At 42.3% G+C, this 16,994-nt stretch overlaps 1 protein-coding gene across 2 annotated transcripts in view; it reads left to right on the plus strand.

The window, feature by feature from the left end:
• Positions 1–2,454: 2,454 nt before the first annotated feature.
• nek10 (NIMA-related kinase 10) overlaps positions 2,455–16,994 on the plus strand; it is a 211,732-nt gene continuing 197,192 nt past the window's right edge. For both annotated transcript variants that reach the window (XM_068002825.1, XM_068002817.1), the window contains exons 1-3: positions 2,455–2,540; positions 8,976–9,087; positions 13,779–13,839. In XM_068002825.1, coding sequence (XP_067858926.1) covers positions 9,014–9,087; positions 13,779–13,839 — 135 coding nt within the window. In that variant the 5' untranslated portion in view covers positions 2,455–2,540; positions 8,976–9,013. The remainder of the gene's footprint in view (positions 2,541–8,975; positions 9,088–13,778; positions 13,840–16,994) is intronic.

Below are 16,994 nucleotides of genomic sequence, written 5' to 3' on the forward strand. Positions count from 1 at the left end.
GCCTGCTGCTCTTGTCCTTTTAGGTGGTAGAGGTTGCGGATTTGGGAGGTGCTGTCGAAGAAACCTTGGCGAGTTGCTGCAGTGCATCCTGTGGATGGTACACTCTGCAGCTACAGTGCGCCGGTGGTGAAGGGAGTGAATGTTTAGGGTGGTGGATGGGGTGCCAATCAAGTGGGCTGCGTTGTCCTGGATGGTGTTGAGCTTCTTCAGTGTTGTTGGAGCTGCACTCATCCAGGCAAGTGGAGAGTATTCCATCACACTCCTGACCTGTGCCTTGTAGATGGTGGAAAGGCTTTGGGGAGTCAGGAGGTGAGTCACTCACCGCAGAATACCCAGCCTCTGACCTGCTCTTGTAGCCACAGTATTTATGTGGCTGGTCCAGTTAAGTTTCTGGTCAATGATGACCCCCAGGATGTTGATGATGGGGGATTCGGCGATGGTAATGCCATTGAATGTCAAGGGGAGGTGGTTAGACTCTCTTGTTGGAGATGGTCATTGCCTGGCACTTGTCTGGCGCGAATGTTACTTGCCACTTAACAGCCCAAGCCTGGACGTTGTCCAGGTCTTGCTGCATGCAGGCACGGACTGCTTCATTATCTGAGGGGTTGCGAATGCAACTGAACACTGTGCAATCATCAGCGAACATCCCCATTTCTGACCTTATGATGGAGGGAAGCATACGGATCCTGGGCTTTATAAATAGCAGCTGAAGATGGTTGGGCCTAGGACACTACCCTGAGCAACTCCTGCAGCAATGTCCTGGGGCTGAGATGATTAGCCTCCAACAACCAGTACCATCTTCCTTTGTGCTAGGTATGACTCCAGCCACTGGAGAGTTATCCCCCTGATTCCCATTGACTTCAATTTTACTAGGGCTCCTTGGTGCCACACTTGGTCAAATGCTGCCTTGATGTCACCTCACCTCTGGAATTCAGCTCTTTTGTCCACGTTTGGACCAAGGCTGTAATGAGCTCTGGAGCCGCGTGGTCCTGGTGGAACCCAAACTGAGCATCGGTGAGCAGGTTATTGGTAAGTGCCACTTAATAGCACTGTTGATGACACCTTCCATCACTTTGCTGATGATTGAGAGTAGGCTGATGGGGCGGCAATTGGCCGGATTGGATTTGTCCTGCTTTTTGTGGACAGGACAAGCCTGGGCAATTTTCCACATTGTCGGGTAGATGCCAGTGTTGTAGCTGTACTGGAACAATTTGGCTAGAGGCGCGACTAGTTCTGGAGCACAAGTCTTCAGCACTACAGCCGGGATGTTGTCGGGGCCCAAAGCCTTTGCTGTATCCAATGCACTGAGCCATTTCTTGATATCACGTGGAGTGAATCAAATTGGCCAGATTGGATTTGAAGGAGAACTGGATAAGTATTTGAAAGGGAAATTAGATTCGAATAGGTAGCCGCAGTTAAGGAGGTAGTACCAGACCAACATGATTGCTGCATCTTATGTTGTGATTCCATTGATTTTATGACAACTGGAGTGGAGTGGAGGAGGCTATGCAGCATCAGACAAGCATTTCAGGTACCAACTGTGCATGCTAGTGACTGAAAAGATGAGAGGGGGGTCAGTAGGCGGTGCTCAAATTCTGATAACGAGTAAAAAGAACGGACACTTCAGTCCAGGAGATGTATCTCCAAATGATGTAAGAAGGGGAAATCTGACTTTTAAAAAAAATCTTGATTACCGTTTTTGCTTCCTCTTAGGCTGGTGTAAAGAGGTTGAATGCAGAATGGCAATCCCACCTGTACTTTGTATTCATGATCAGGTTTGCTGCTGTTTTAAAAACTGTTGCTTGAATCTTCTCTAACACCATTATTTTTGGGAGGGTTTTTATTTGTGAAGTGACTATTGGCAACGCGTCCGACCTGCGTTGCGCTATTGACACTGCACAATTTCGGGTTACGAGTTGAGGTTCATAGTTAGGACTAAGGTTAGTGGTGATGGATTGGGGTTATGTTTAGGGTTAGAAACCGCTATTGACACCATGTGGTTTCGGGATGTAAGGGTTAGTGGTTGGTGGTTGGGATTAAAACCCGCTTTTGATAACGTATCGTCCCTGGACGGTGCTTTTTCAGGAGGTTTGGTTTCAGTTCTACTAAATACCTACACTTCTATAGTTTCAGCGGCTCTTCGGTGCTGTTACCAAATGTTCACTGGACGCGAAGCTAAGTCCACAATAAGTTTCTAAGAGAAATGCTGCCGAGCCGAGGTCGGTGGTCACGATCGCCGTTTCTTCGGTGGGGTGAGCTCGCCAGGCGGTGACGCAGCGACTTTTTAAAGACAGTTATAACCGTTCACTCTCGCTCCCATGGCAACCGGGCCGGCGGCGTCAGCGCTCGCCATGGAGCTGAGAACATCGCAGTGCCGGCGGCGCTGATTGGATTAGGGAAGCTCGCTGGCGGAGTACGCGGCGCTACGATTGGCGGGCGAGGTGGTGCGGCTGGTGGTCTAAGGGCAGGCGGAAAATAAACGGAGTAGATTCGGATTGTAAGAGGAGCGGGGTGCGAACCGCCGAGAAAATGGGAATCCGGTAAGTAAGAGAAGGGCCGAGCTGCCCAAGGGCGAGAGTCACTCGGGGACCGAGCTGCCCAAGGGCGAGAGTCACTCGGGGACCGAGCTGCCCAAGGGCGAGAGTCACTCGGGGACCGAGCTGCCGCCAGTGACGGGTTTTCTAACCCAGGAGCTGAAGAGGGAGGCGAGGTAACAGCGGCTCCGCAGTAAGAACCCCTCTCCGCCCAGCCTACACCAGAGGAGCCTCTCCTCTCAAGACCACAGAAAGTCTTGCTTTGTATCCACCCAAGAAGGTTTAAAATTATAGTACCAGAACTCAGAGGTTATAAATCTCAGAAAAGACTGAACAAGGTGGTGCTCTTTTCTCTAGACCATTTCTTTTCCCAACACGCCTATAAAGAGTTTCATTTCCTCCCAGCCCTGTCTCAAGGAGTTGACCTGGTTCCCTCCAACCATGTTTCGTGGGATGACCCCATCCCCAACCCTGACCACACAAGGTGTAATTCCCCTCAACTTTGAGAGTGAGTTTCATGACCACTCACTTCCTGCTCACGACCACCCCCCTCCCCCTTCCTGCTCCTACTGAGAAAATCTTTGGGTATGTGGCTAAGTGAGAGAGGTTGACCGCTGAGATATAGAAGAGCATAAAGGCTTAAGAAAAAATTCAATTAGAAAAGCAGTTTGGTCTGTCTTTCCGAATTGCACAACCTTCCTTACAATTTGTAATATCATTGCATTTATATAGTGGTTTTAATCCATGTTTGAATCCCTCCAATCAGGTTTCTGTCCCTGCTGCAGTACCGAAACAGCCCTTATCAAAGTCACAAATGACATCTTATGTGACTATGGTAAACTATCCCTCCTCCTCCTTTTTGATCTGTCTGCAGCCTTTGACATGGTTGCCCACACCATCCTCCTCCAATGCCGCTCCTCCGTCGTCTGGTGAGACTGCGCTCGCGTGGTTCCATTCTTATATCTCTATCCAGTCGTATCCAATGAATCACCTGCAATGGCCTCTCTTCCTGCTCCCACACTGTTACCTGGAGTCCCTCAAGGATCTATCCTTGGTCCCCTCATATTTCTCATCTTCATGCTGCCCCTCGTCGTGTTTTCGGATGTTGTCGCCGTCAGGTTCCACATGTACACTGACGACACCCAGCTCTCCCTCACCATCATCTCCCTCAAACTGTCCACTGTCTCTGATCTGTTACACTGCTTGTCCGTATTGGATGAGAAAAAAATTCCTCCAACTAAATATTGGGAACCAGACCATTTGCAACTTTGGCATCCTATTTGACCCCGAGATGAGCTTCCGACCACATATCCGCACCATCACCAAGACCGCCTACTTCCAGCTCTGTAACATCGCCGGTCTCCGCCCCGCCTCAGCTCATCTGCTGCTGAAACCCTCATCAGTGGCTTTGTTACCTCTACACTTGACTATTCCAATGCTCTCCTGGCTGGCCTCCCATCTTCCATTCTCCATAAACTTGAGCTCATCCAAAACTCTGCTCGTTTCCTAACTCACACCAAGTCCCATTCACCCATCACCCTTGTGCTTGACCTACATTGATTCCCGGTTTGGGAATGCCTCAATTTTAAAATTCTCATCCCTCCATGGCCTTGCCTCTCCCTTTCTCTGTAACCTCCTCCAGCCCTACAATCCTCCGAGAGCACTGCGCTCCTCCAATTCCTGCCTCTTGTGCATCCCCGATTTTAATTGCTTCCTAGGCTCTAAGCTCTGGAATTCCCTCTCTAAACCTCACCGCCTCTCTCCTCCTTTAAGATCTACCTCTTTGACCTGTCCTAATATCTGCTTAAGTGGCTTGGTGTCAAATTTTGTTTGATAATCGCTCATGCGAAGCGCCTTGGGACATTTTACTATATTAAAGGTGCTATATAAATGCAAGTAGCTGTTGTTTAATGTAGAAAAAGTCCCAAGGTGCTTGACAGAAGCGTAATCAGATAAAAGTGGATGCTGAAAAGATGAAATTAGTGGTGACGAACAGCTCATCCTCCCATCTTCCATCCTCCATAAACTTGAGCTCATCCAAAATTGCTGCCTGTATCCTAATGCACACTAAGTTCCGTTCACCCATCACCCTTGTATTCGCTGACCTATATTGGTCAAAAAGGTGAGTTTTAATGAAGGCCTTAAAGGAGGATAGGGAGCGGGAGCATTTTAGGCAGGGTTGCCATTGGTGGGGTGAAGGGAGAAAGGATGCAGAAGAGGCTCGAGGAATGACGCCAAGATTGCAAACAATCTGCTTCACCTTGAGACGGTGGCTGGCGAGGGGGATGGAATCAGTGGTAAGGGTACAGAGTTTGTGGTGGAGGCTGAAGACGATGGCTTCGGTCTATCTAGTGTTTTACTGGAGGAAATTGTGGACCGTCCGAGACTGGTCGGATGAGCAGTCTGATGACAGAGGCAGTGGAGGGATCGAGAGAGTCGGTGGGGTGATAAGAGTTTTGTCGTCAGCATACATATGGAAGCTTACCTCATATCATTAGATGATGTTGTCAAGGGGCAGTATGAAGAGGAGGGGGCCACGTAGAGATCCTTTGGGGACTCCAGAGGTAACGGTACTTGGGTGGGAAGAGAAGCCATTGCTGAAGATGCTCAGGCTACAATTGGAAAAGTAAGAGTGGAACCAAGCGAGAACAGATCAACTGAGTTGGTTGATGGAGGAGAGGTGTTGGTGGAGGATGGTGTGGTTGACTGTGTCAAAGGCTGCAGAAAGATTGAGGATGAGGAGGAAGGAAAATGCACCTCAAATAAACCTCATTTGTCTGAAGATTAAAACACCAAAACTTGCATTTCATTGTGTGTTTGAGTGTTTTACAAAGGGAAGAAAAAAGAACTCCAAACAGGATAGGGAATATATTAAGGGGAAAATAAAACAGGTAGGCTTTAGAAGGAAAGCAAAGAGGTAATAAGGGGAAGTGACTTGGGACAAAATTCCAACGAGCAGGCGACTGAAGGGTTAGCCACCAATGGTGGAGTGGAAGATGTGCAGTAATCTGGAGTTGGTGGAAAAGAGGTTATGGTCTAGAATGTACCGTAGGTTGATGGTGCTAGAGTCAGACAAAATGGGCTGGATTTTGCTGTGAGCTGCGAGCGAACGAACGGCAGCAGCCATTCGTTAGACTTGCACTTTCCCATAGACTTGCATGGCAAGTTACTGTCAACGGGACAGCCAAATGACATGGCACCCTCTACAGGACATCTGGGACCTGTGTGAACAGAGCAAGCAACTGTGTATCTCCTTAATCAGATTGAAGAATCGTTACTAACAGCACAGAGTCAGAACCAGGAAGTGTAAGTTTAGAATAGTGAATTCAATGTCAAATCAGGTACAGTAAGCAAAATAAAGAGAAGGAAAAAAAGATTGAATTAAGAGACAGAGATAAAAGAAAAAGTGAAAAAAAATTAACTTTTTAACTATCCAACAATAATTTAAAGCTGAAGGAATGAGACTCCACACTTGTAAAAGTTAATTTTCAGTGCCAGAGAGATTGTTTGGCAGTAATTAAGACTTACCACGTCATTAACAGGGTACTTACACTGGAATGGACAAGCCCTCACTTGTTTGGCGAGTTTAGTCCGTATCTACGATGTCAGTACAGGCACTTCACGCCATTCAATACATTTGAATGCTGAGTTAGCCGTCGAGATGCTGTTATTGCGCAGCTTTTGGAGGAGCATCGCATCTCGAACAACAACTTCTCTATTTCTGTGTTTAACTGCGCATGTTCACCGGAAGTTACTATTCAATTTACACATTAGCCTCACCGTTATTTTTTACAGCAAAATCTGGCCCAATGTTGTTAGCTAGAACCAAAAAGGAGGGTTTTGATTTTGCTGTTGTTAAGCTGAAGAAAGTTCTGATTTTTCTTTGAATAGCCTCATGTCAATCCATGCTTTCTTACAGATTATGCTATATGCAACATCATATAACAGGACTAAGCATGTGTTTTAATGTAGCTAATGAATAATGTACAGTTGCACCTAAACTGGTTAATGTGATTTTGTATAAATAATGAATTCTACTTGTTAAATTATTAAATCTAACCTTACTGAATAAATAAGAAGTTTGTGTGGTTAGTACCATGTGTCAGCTTTGGCTCAGTGGTAAAAATCTCACATTTGAGTCAGAAGGTCGTGGGTTCAAGCCCTACTCCAGAGACTTGAGCACATAATCTAGGCTTCATGCAGTACTGAGGGAGGAACGTGATGAGATGTTAAACCGAAGCCCCGTCTGCCTCCTCAGTATTCGAAGAAGAGCAGGGATGTTCTCCTGGTGTCCTAGCCAACATTTATCTCTCAACCATCATCACTAAAACAGATTATCAGATTATCGTTTATCTCAATGTTGTTTCTGGAACCTTGCTGTGCACAAATTGACAGCTATGTTTCCCTACATTACACCAGTGACTACACTTCAAAAAGTGCTTCATTGGTTGTGAAGCACTTTGGGACTTCGAGGTTGTGAAAGGCATAATATAACTGAGCGTTCGTCATTCTTTCTATAAGTCTGATGTTATGCTTGAACAGAGTGAACGGCAGACCTCGTTGCCCTGCAAGGTTTAAGTAGTGTATGAGAACTGGCAAAATAAATCTTCAAAAATCTAACTTAGTAAACTGTTTCTTCAAAAAAAACAATAATAATTCTGTTCTGTATTCTTAGACACTTTAATTGTGAGGGGAGAGAAGTTGAGCAAAATGTTTTCAGTAATTAAATAAAATTATTTAAATAAATCAAATAAAATTGATTTGCATTTTGTTTAATTTCTTGATTCTGGAACTTATTGAATGTTACCATTAATTTCAATGTTAATATTTTTTTTATTTGTTCATGGGATGTGGGCATCGCTGGTGAGGCCGACATTTATTGCCCATCCCTAATTGCCCTTGAGAAGGTGGTGATGAGCCGCTTTCTTGAACCGCTGCAGTCCGTGTGGTGACTGTTCTCCCACTGTGCTGTTAGGAAGGGAGTTCCAGGATTTTGACCCAGTGACGATGAAGGAACGGCGATATATTTCCAAGTCGGGATGGTGTGTGACTTGGAGGGGAACGTGCAGGTGGTGTTGTTCCCATGTGTCTGCTGCTCTTGTCCTTCTAGGTGGTAGAGGTCGCGGGTTTGGGAGGTGCTGTCGAAGAAGCCTTGGCGAGTTGCTGCAGTGCATCCTGTGGATGGTACACACTGTAGCCACTGTGCGCCGGTGGTGAAGGGAGTGAATGTTTAGGGTGGTGGATGGGGTGCCAATCAAGCGGGCTGCTTTATCTTGTCAATAATTGTGGCAAAAGTAACTTTTTTGTATGAGAAACCATACCATAAACTGACTAATTATCTGCAATAAATATTCTACTAGCTTGGACTTTGTTTTTGTGGTGTTGGTTTAACATGAAGTTAGATTAACTTTATAATGGTAGAAGGTAGAGACTTTTTTTTTCTAAATAAAATGCAAGCCTTTGAGTGAAGCTGAAAAGGTGTCTTCTATAATTTGGTAAATCACAACTGCTGAAATCAATATGTGTAGAATTGTGAAGTAAATCACATATCTTGTGATTCCATTGTGCAGTATGTTGGGTTGAAATTAGCTACTTGGGTTCATGGTAAGGTAAGGTAACAACAATGAATTCAAAATCATGAAGGGTCTAGACAGAGTAGACAGAGAGAAACTGTTCCCATTGGCGGAAGGTCAAGAACTAGAGGACATAGATTTAAGGTGATTGGCAAAAGAACCAAAGGTGACATGAGAAAATACTTTTTTACACAGCGAGTGGTTAGGATCTGGAATGCACTGCCTGAGGGAGTGGTGGAGGCAGATTCAATCATGGCCTTCAAAAGGAAACTGGATAAGTACTTGAAAGGAAAATATTTGCAGGGCTGTGGGGATAGGGCAGGGGAATGGGACTAGTTGGATTGCTCGTGCATAGAGCCAGCGCGGACTCGATCGGCCAAACGGCCCCCTTCTGTGCTGTAACCTTTCTATGAATGGACACACTGCTTCTGATTTGTTTTTGATGTTTGCATTCACTGCTTCTGATTTGTTTTTGATGATTGCATTCACTATAAAATGGTGTTTCTGGGTCATCCTGATAGTTCAGATGGTAAATGTACTGCTGGCGTAGCACCCAGTACAGAGTAGAAGGTCACTTATTTGGTTTCTGGTCTGTGCTGTGTTAGCTCAAAATTAGGCTATGATGCCCCCATAGTTAAATAGCCCACCCAGCACTTTGGAAAAATTTACACATGAAGAATGACCACTTGAGTGAAGTACCAAAAGGCTGTTGGCACTATGGTACTGTAAACCAATGTGAGTCATTGCCTTCAGAAGATAGGGAAGAAAACTGGCAAGAATAAAAATTGTGTTTCCAAAGGTCCCTGCCAGAACAGAAATAAGGTTGCATTTAGATTTTAAGATTTTTAACCTATTTTTATTTCCACAGAAATGGTGGTTTTAACACTGTCTAACTGAAGCTTTACAATGCTTGAGCAAGACAAAAAGGTCAAAGTTGCAGTAAAAACATCAGACACCAAGATCAAAAGAACTGCAGACAAGTATGTTATTCTGTAACCGACAGTAATGCTAGCTTTTCATGATCTTTCAATATTTAAGAGAATATAAAAATAATTTTAACCTGTTAACAATGGATGTGATCTTGTACTGAAACTATACAGTACCATTTTTTTTGGGACTGTTTGGTTACTAGTTCTGACTTTACAGACTTTACACTAAGGTATGTGCTGTCACATACGAACTAAGAGCAGGAGTAGGCCGTTCGGCCCCTCGAGCCTGCTCTGCCATTTGATAAGATCATGGCTGGTCTGATTGTGACCTCAACCCTACTTTCCCGTCTACCTACTATAACCTTTGACTCCCTTGTTAATCAGGAATCTATCTAACTCAGCTTTAAATATATTCAATGACCCTGCCTCCACCGCTCTCTGGGGACGGGAGTTCCACAGACTCACAACTCTGAGAGAAAAAAAATTATCCTCATCTCCATCTTAAATGGGAGACCCCTTATTTTTAAACTGTGGCCCCTAGTTCTAGTCTCTCCCACAAGTGGAAACATCCCCTCAGTTTCAGTGAATCTCTCTGTCATTGTGTGTGTATATAGTGGATTTGAAAAGCACACTAAAGACAAGACACAGTATAACAATAGTTGTCAACATGAATTTGGTATAATACATGCTTTTGTAATATTGAACTGTAAAAATTGGTCCAATTAAAGCCCCTGTTTTACAGAACCCAACAAAGCCATTTCTTTTAAAAACCATCAAAGCTGAAAAAGGTAAATTTTTGAATTTGTGCTCACCAGTGGTGCATATTGGAAAATGAATGGACAGAAAATCCTGAGCAGTGTGCCTGCAATTTTCTAATATGCACTGCCAGCTGGTGAGACACCCCACTAGCGGTACAAACTTGGAAAATTATGCCCCAATATCATAGTTTAAGAATAGTAATATTGTGTGTGATTTTCAGTCTTTCAAACTAAATTTCACATAAAATAAAGTTTATGCTAATAAATGGTTTGCATATCATGTAAGAATTTGGAAGAAATTGTCCTGAATGTATACTCCGCTATGCTTTATTAATTAGTGTTGCATCATTATATTTAATTAATGGCTCAAAATTAGCTTTGTGTGTCCTAAATATCCTATAACCTTGCTTCTAATTATGATTTATTTTTTAACCATGTTCCAAAATCCAGTACTCAATGTTAAATTAATCAGCGTTTTACTGTAGCAGCTATTGTAAAGATTTTGTTTGTACTACATGTTAAACTTTAATCTATTACTTTGCCATCTACAAAGTGGAAAATTGTCCATGTATGTGCTAGCTACAAAAAACAGGATAAATCTAGCTCAGACCATTACTGCACTTTTGGCCTCATCCCAATCTTCAACGAAGTAATAGAAAAAGTAATTAATAGTGCAGTTGAGTGTCTTAGAAAAAGAAAAACTGTTATCTTGATAAAGTGGAAGCTCCATTATCTGCAGAAATAAAGGTCCCCACCCTTCCAGGATGATGGAAATTACCAAGAGTCCTCAAAGTTTGAACTTGCATGTATGGTACAGCAAAATTCTAGGACTGAAAATGAAGACACGTACAATGCAAATAAATTTAATGTAATCTTTCTCAGATCGTAAAGTTGATTCACGTCAGACAGGAAGAAATTCTTGTTCGCAGGACATGCAATGATAGTGAAAACTTTGTCCCATGAAATTCCTGATAGATAAGCAGGAAGGTGGATAAATGGCCCTCAGATATTAGAAGTATCAATGAGTGTAATTGTTTCTTTTTCTTTTCTTTTCAATGGCCCTTAAAGGGAGAACAGAACAGAATAGTGGGTGCGAACACTACCTTTCATCTTTCAGGACCAGGGTTCAGACCTAGCCTAGATTGATCAAATGCAAGTTTTGTTTCCTTTCTCTGACCTGACAACTCTAACAGTGCTATGTGAAATGAGTTTGGACACTCTCAATCTGGTTCCTAGGGGGCATAGATCCAAAAACAAAATTATGACTATGAAAATTTGGCTCGGGATAGACTGCAAGCACAGTTGGTGTCGGAAGAGTTGAGTAGATCAAGGTTGAGGTATAGGTGCATCGTTGAACAGAATAGAGGAAGTTTTGCTGTGCATTTCACTCGTGCTGTATCTGACTATAGAGTATTGGATATTAATATTGGATACAAAAAGTAGATAAATATTCTGTTTAACACCAACAACTTGCATCAGTTTAGTGAACACAAATTTCACCCTCACCAAATAACGATCATTAAATTAAATAAAATGGGTCTCAGTCTTGTAATGACAGTGTACCAAGAGGTTTTGGACTCTATATCAATGCAGGGATTCCTACACAGAAAATGTTGAATGTGATTTAGTCTAATATGTTTAATGACATTAAAGCTTTTGTGATCATTTAGGACTGTGTGAGTCACTGTTCATGTAGTATTTGAGAGATGAAAACTTCCAGAATACATTCATTTAAGATTACTTTGGCTTTACTCATAGATGAAGTAAAATAAAAACCTGACTTTGTTTCTTAGTCTCTAATTCTGTCTGTCTCTCTCTCTTTCCATTTCACTTCCACTCTTGTTGCTTTGTGTGGTTGTCATACACTTGATATCATCTCTGTATCTGTTTGTTTTGTCTCCATCTCTTTTCTCATTCTCTTTTGATCCTTTTTTCTATAAGAAAAATAGGTAGACATTTGCTTCTAAATTAATCTATATAATCTCAGTGTTATCCTGTTGGAGTTGCTATGCCAATGGTTGTGAGTATTGCTGTGAAAGTTTTTTTTAGCAAATGCACACAAGTATGTGCAAATTATTCTTGGATATCTTTGCCAATCATGTTACCAACTAGTCATTTTCTTCTAAGTTTTGTTTGCTTTTCAGTGGCCATAAGGTATGGGCCAACACTCCATGCGTTTATCATTGAAGAGATGGATTGTCTGAACTGCCTCCATCTCTCCTGTACCTCATCAACCTGTCTATTATACTGTCCATTTTATACAGGCTAACATTTCTTTCTGATGTGCTGTCCGTTTATTATTTTATATCAAAATATTTAAACAAGTTCAAATCATGATCTTCCCTTCCTCTTGCCAAACTCCTTCCCAAGTCTGCTGTATCCAGTGTACAACACCCTTGAAATGAGATGTTGCTGTAATGTCAGAACAGAAGGGAGACTTTAGACATGGGGAGGGTAACGCTGGCAAATTATATCCAATACAGCTTTTGGAGACCTGGAAACTAATTGGAAATGTTCTTTTTTGACTGCTAAAATCTAATAATTGTAATGAGGTTCTGGTGGTTTAATTAGCTTTGTTTTCTGCCTCAAGAAAATGAATGCAATAAGTCTTGTCTGATGGCTTGTTCAAAAATTACTTAACTGCTCAATTTTTTTATTAATATAGATATAAAGAGATGTGTGTATGTATGTATGTATATATATAGTTTATAACTGGTGTGTGATCGTATACCATATCACATAACACTTATGTGGAATTTCAGATGTTGATTGACAAATGAGAAAGACACATAAGTAACCAATGCTGGTGGTGTTGAGTGAGTTATTGTGCTTCATGTCAATGAAATAACTCTTGTAACACACTCTGTCATATGCAGTATTCTTTTTAAGTTATGGATTGTTAAATAATAATTAATTGCAGTCAGTCATTATTATTATTTTCACTGAAACTATCTGCCATGTTCCTGTGATTTGAAATTATATTTACAAAATAAAACAAAATCTCCAATTTGGATTGCATAGTGAGATCTTTTCAGACCGTGCACTACAGTTTCTTAAAAATGTAGAGATGGGAAAACTTTTATGATAGCAACATCTGCCATTGTATTTCCCCACTAAAGGAACACCCAGCATGTGGTTAAATAAGATCAAACTGACAATAGTGAAAAATGTTAAATACTTCTATTAATCAATCCAGGTTTGTGAGAGTGTTGATATTCTATTTTGTTGTTTTCTCTCCTTCAAATTGATTTTACTCACTTCATTGGTATATTTGATACTTCTGTGTTCCATTTGTTACTTCAGTTGGCAATGTCTGGTTAAAACAAAGAACACTATTCAATAATTATGCTGCACACAGCCTTTTCTACATTGTGATGATAAACTTGTATCCTATTTATTAGAACTGTGACTCTCATTTGATCTCAGACTCATCACTGCTGAGATTGTTCTATGTCCCAACTTTTGATGTTCAACAAGATCTTAATTTTTTGAGCCTTATTTCAGAGTAATAATCATGCTAATAATTTTTCATTTTGCATTGGTCAACTCTTGATCTTGGAGAAATTATGCTCTTGGGCTCTGATGTCTTTTATTTCTTCTATCCTAGTATATTAGTCTCTCCCAACCATTATTGACAATACAATTCATTTGTTTTTTCCCCCTAAGTTAAATAACCATTAATTACCTTATTAATGTTAAGGAAGTTAGTGGTGGGAAATCATAATATGGCAGCTAGTAGCTCTGGATTAGTAATATTGTATACAGTGGTTTGTTGTAAAACAAGTGGAAACTTGTGTAGGAATTTTATAATTGTGATGCAACTATAGTAACTACAGAAAAAATGTGTATATGTAAAGTGGCAGAAAACTTAAAAGTACCATATTTGAAAGCTACAATATCCATTAATGAACTGGGGTAAAATGGCTTGCTGAATTTTAATTTAATAATTGTTTTAAAATATTTCACAAGTTTTTTCTGTTTTAGAGAACATTCAGACCTCAAACGGCTACTTACTCTCTTGAATGTACCAGCAAGCAAGCAGCAGGTATGGTTATCAGCAGTGCAGTGGCAGTTTTAGAAATGGGAATGTTGCACATCATGGATGGGATTTTTTTGACTTCAAATGAGAGAATATTCTCCACTAGGATAGAAAGAAGGCCATTTGTAACAATGAACCGTGTATGTTCTGGTTATGTATTATTAACAAAATACTGCATTTCAAGTTGTTTCCTATTATACTCTTTTGAGCCTAGAAATGAATGTTGGCAAATATAAGTAAGCAAAAGCTAGTCTGCTTGTATGTCATTTCTTTTACTATCTTAATGCAGACCATTTATGGGTTAAAAATAGTAGACAAATTTCGTCTGAGTATATTAAGTACTTAGGTACTAATCTCACCAGTGGCAATTTCTAGGCTTTGGTCTCAAACATGACCATTGATAATATAGTGTAAAAATAGCTCTTCATTACATTAAGGGTTGTGCCTATTACCACACTGTGGTGGAACTAACATTAACCAACCAATATTAACTAACACATCGGGTGCGGGGGGAGGAGAGGAGGTCGGGGTGGGTGGGGGGGGGGGGGGGGATGGGAGAGTGGGGGGGTGTTGTGATCATTGAGGGGGTTGCTGCTGGTAGGCTTGTTGGGCCTGGGGGAAGCACTCCTGCTCCTCCAGGTCCACAAGTTGTACCAGAAAGGCACTTAGTTTTGGGCCTTCTTGCCTCCTTTCACGTGGCGTGAAGGAGAAGGCCGGGGAATCCTGGCCCTCAAGGGTTGAAATCGGAAAATGGAGGCCTGCAGCCTCCTTGAAAAGTTTTAATTACCAACCTGCCTCCTGGGAGCGGATTGGTCGCCCGCCCGACGTCCCGCATCCATGAAAACCGGAAGTGGGCAGGTTGGGGGCGGGTCTGAAATGGTTGCGATTTTTGAATGCCCCCCCCTGCCCCCTGCCCCCAACCCACCTGTTTTTCAATGTTAAAATCGTGCCCAATGTCTTTGGTCTTCCCAATGTTTAATTGGATGAATTTGCAGTTCATCCAGGACTGGATGTTGGATAAGCAAGATCATGTGGAGTGCTGTAACCATTTCTCTGAGGCTGAATTTGACAAATCTACAGCATCGACTATTTTACATAATTTGAGTTGCTGGGTTGGTTTTGTGAGGTGCATTTCATTCAATGAGAACAGGTGAGGGTGACATAATTGGAAGTGACGTCACTAGCAGAGCTGTAGCTTTTTAACATGCGCTGAGAGTGACGTCATTGGGTGGCCCGGTGCATGCGCAGCAGGAGGACGTCACGTGTCGATCGAAAACCGGAAGTGCCCACACTGTCGCTAATCACTCCGTCAAACTAAACACTCCGCATGATCTTGCAGTGCCCATTCACGGGGACACATATTTGAAGTGGCCCACAAGTTAATTGCTGGGTTGGCCTGGCGTGGAGTGTTTTCAGAATCAAAGCAAGGTGGGAGGCTGCTCAATGTGGTGAGTGATGGGGCATTGTGTGCAGGCCATGGATTGTTTTCAGGTTTATTGGGTAGAAAGTGTGGGGATGGGTGGTGACCTTTTACATTACGCTGTGGCCGATGACATCACTTGCCGCGCACCTGCCGGGCTTTGCAAGAAATCAACTCACTGCCCTTCATGCTTGAGCGTGATCCGTGTCTAGTAGGAGGAGGAGGAGGAGAATGTGATCCATCTCCTCGTCTGGACCATGCTCCTGCTTCTGCTTCCCGCCCTGGCCCCCCCCCCTGCTGCTCAGTTCTCCTCCCCCTTGGGTATACCTGCATGGCTGTATTTTTTGTGTTTGGCCATTGGCTTCCGATCCACGCTTTTAGTGAATGGCAGTGAGGGCAGTTGGTGACCTACAATGCGCACGCGCAGCAAGAATGCCATCCCACGTTTGCACGTTGTCAAAGGAGGGAGTACTCAATCCCTGGCACTAGTTACAGTGTGCATTAAGTGCAACAAACCCTTGCAATCTTCATCAGAACTTGGTTGCCTGCATTACAGTGACCTTGTCAAGTGTTGTCTTGAATATTTGGAACTGGAATCTGATGTACAACTTTGGATCCGAAAGGGAAGATTTGATCCCATTCCAGTGCACAACGTGAAACTTGGTGTGTTTGAGACAAAGATTGTTGTTCATTATATCATAATCGGTTGTTCTTTAATATGTAGTTCTTCAAAATTGGGTTCGTTATAAACTAAAAGTGGATCAGTGAGTTTACTGAGCAATATTATATAGTTTCATCTGAAAATAACCTTAAATTACAGCCTTGCCTTTCAGTAATAGCTGATGGATTTAAGGATGAGGTGCACCAAAACACAAATAGAACTTTATGGCCAGAAATTACTTCGAGACATCCTGAGGACATGAATTGTGTGTCTCACATTTTGGTATATTTTGATTTTTTTTTTCCCACAAAGGGTTTGGAAAAGAATTACAATTGAATGTTGGGGTTTTAAAACAAAGTGTATTCACACAGAAACAAAAGATGGTTAAGATGCTAATAGGATAGACATTGAAGTTGTTGAGTGAAAACAATAAGCATTAGTCTGTCTTGGTAATCAATAAATACCTCACATCCATTTTGTTGGGAGCTCCATATTCCTGGGCGCATAGCAAGGATTGTTTGGTGTAGGTCTGCCCCTCTAGATATGTAAACAATTTTACAACACCAAGTTATAGTCCAGCAATTTTATTTTAAATTCACAAGCTTTCGGAGGCTACCTCCTTCCTCAGGTGAACGATGTGGAAATGAAATCCTCGAAATGAAGTCGCATTTATAATTCACAGAACAATGCTTGGTGAGTACAGACAGTTTTTTCAACTGCCCGTTGCCAAGGCAATCAGTGTGCAGACAGACAGGTGTTACCTGCCAGGTCTCACAGAATATACAAATCACCAAAAAAAACAACAAACAAAAAAAAACAGAGATAGAGAGGTAGAAACATAGAAAAGACAGCAACTGACCCGTTATATTAAAAACAGATAACATTTGTTCGCTGGTGGGGTAACGTGTAGCGTGACATGAACCCAAGAGCCCGGTTGAGGCCGTCCTCATGGGTGCGGAACTTGGCAATCAATTTCTGCTCGACGATTTTGCGTTGTCGTGTGTCTCGAAGGCCGCCTTGGAGTATGCTTACCCGAAGGTCGGTGGCTGAATGTCCTTGACTGCTGAAGTGTTCCCCGAC

This window comes from Heptranchias perlo, chromosome 2 (genome assembly GCF_035084215.1).
Source record: "Heptranchias perlo isolate sHepPer1 chromosome 2, sHepPer1.hap1, whole genome shotgun sequence".
Classification (NCBI taxonomy): Eukaryota; Metazoa; Chordata; class Chondrichthyes; order Hexanchiformes; family Hexanchidae; genus Heptranchias; species Heptranchias perlo.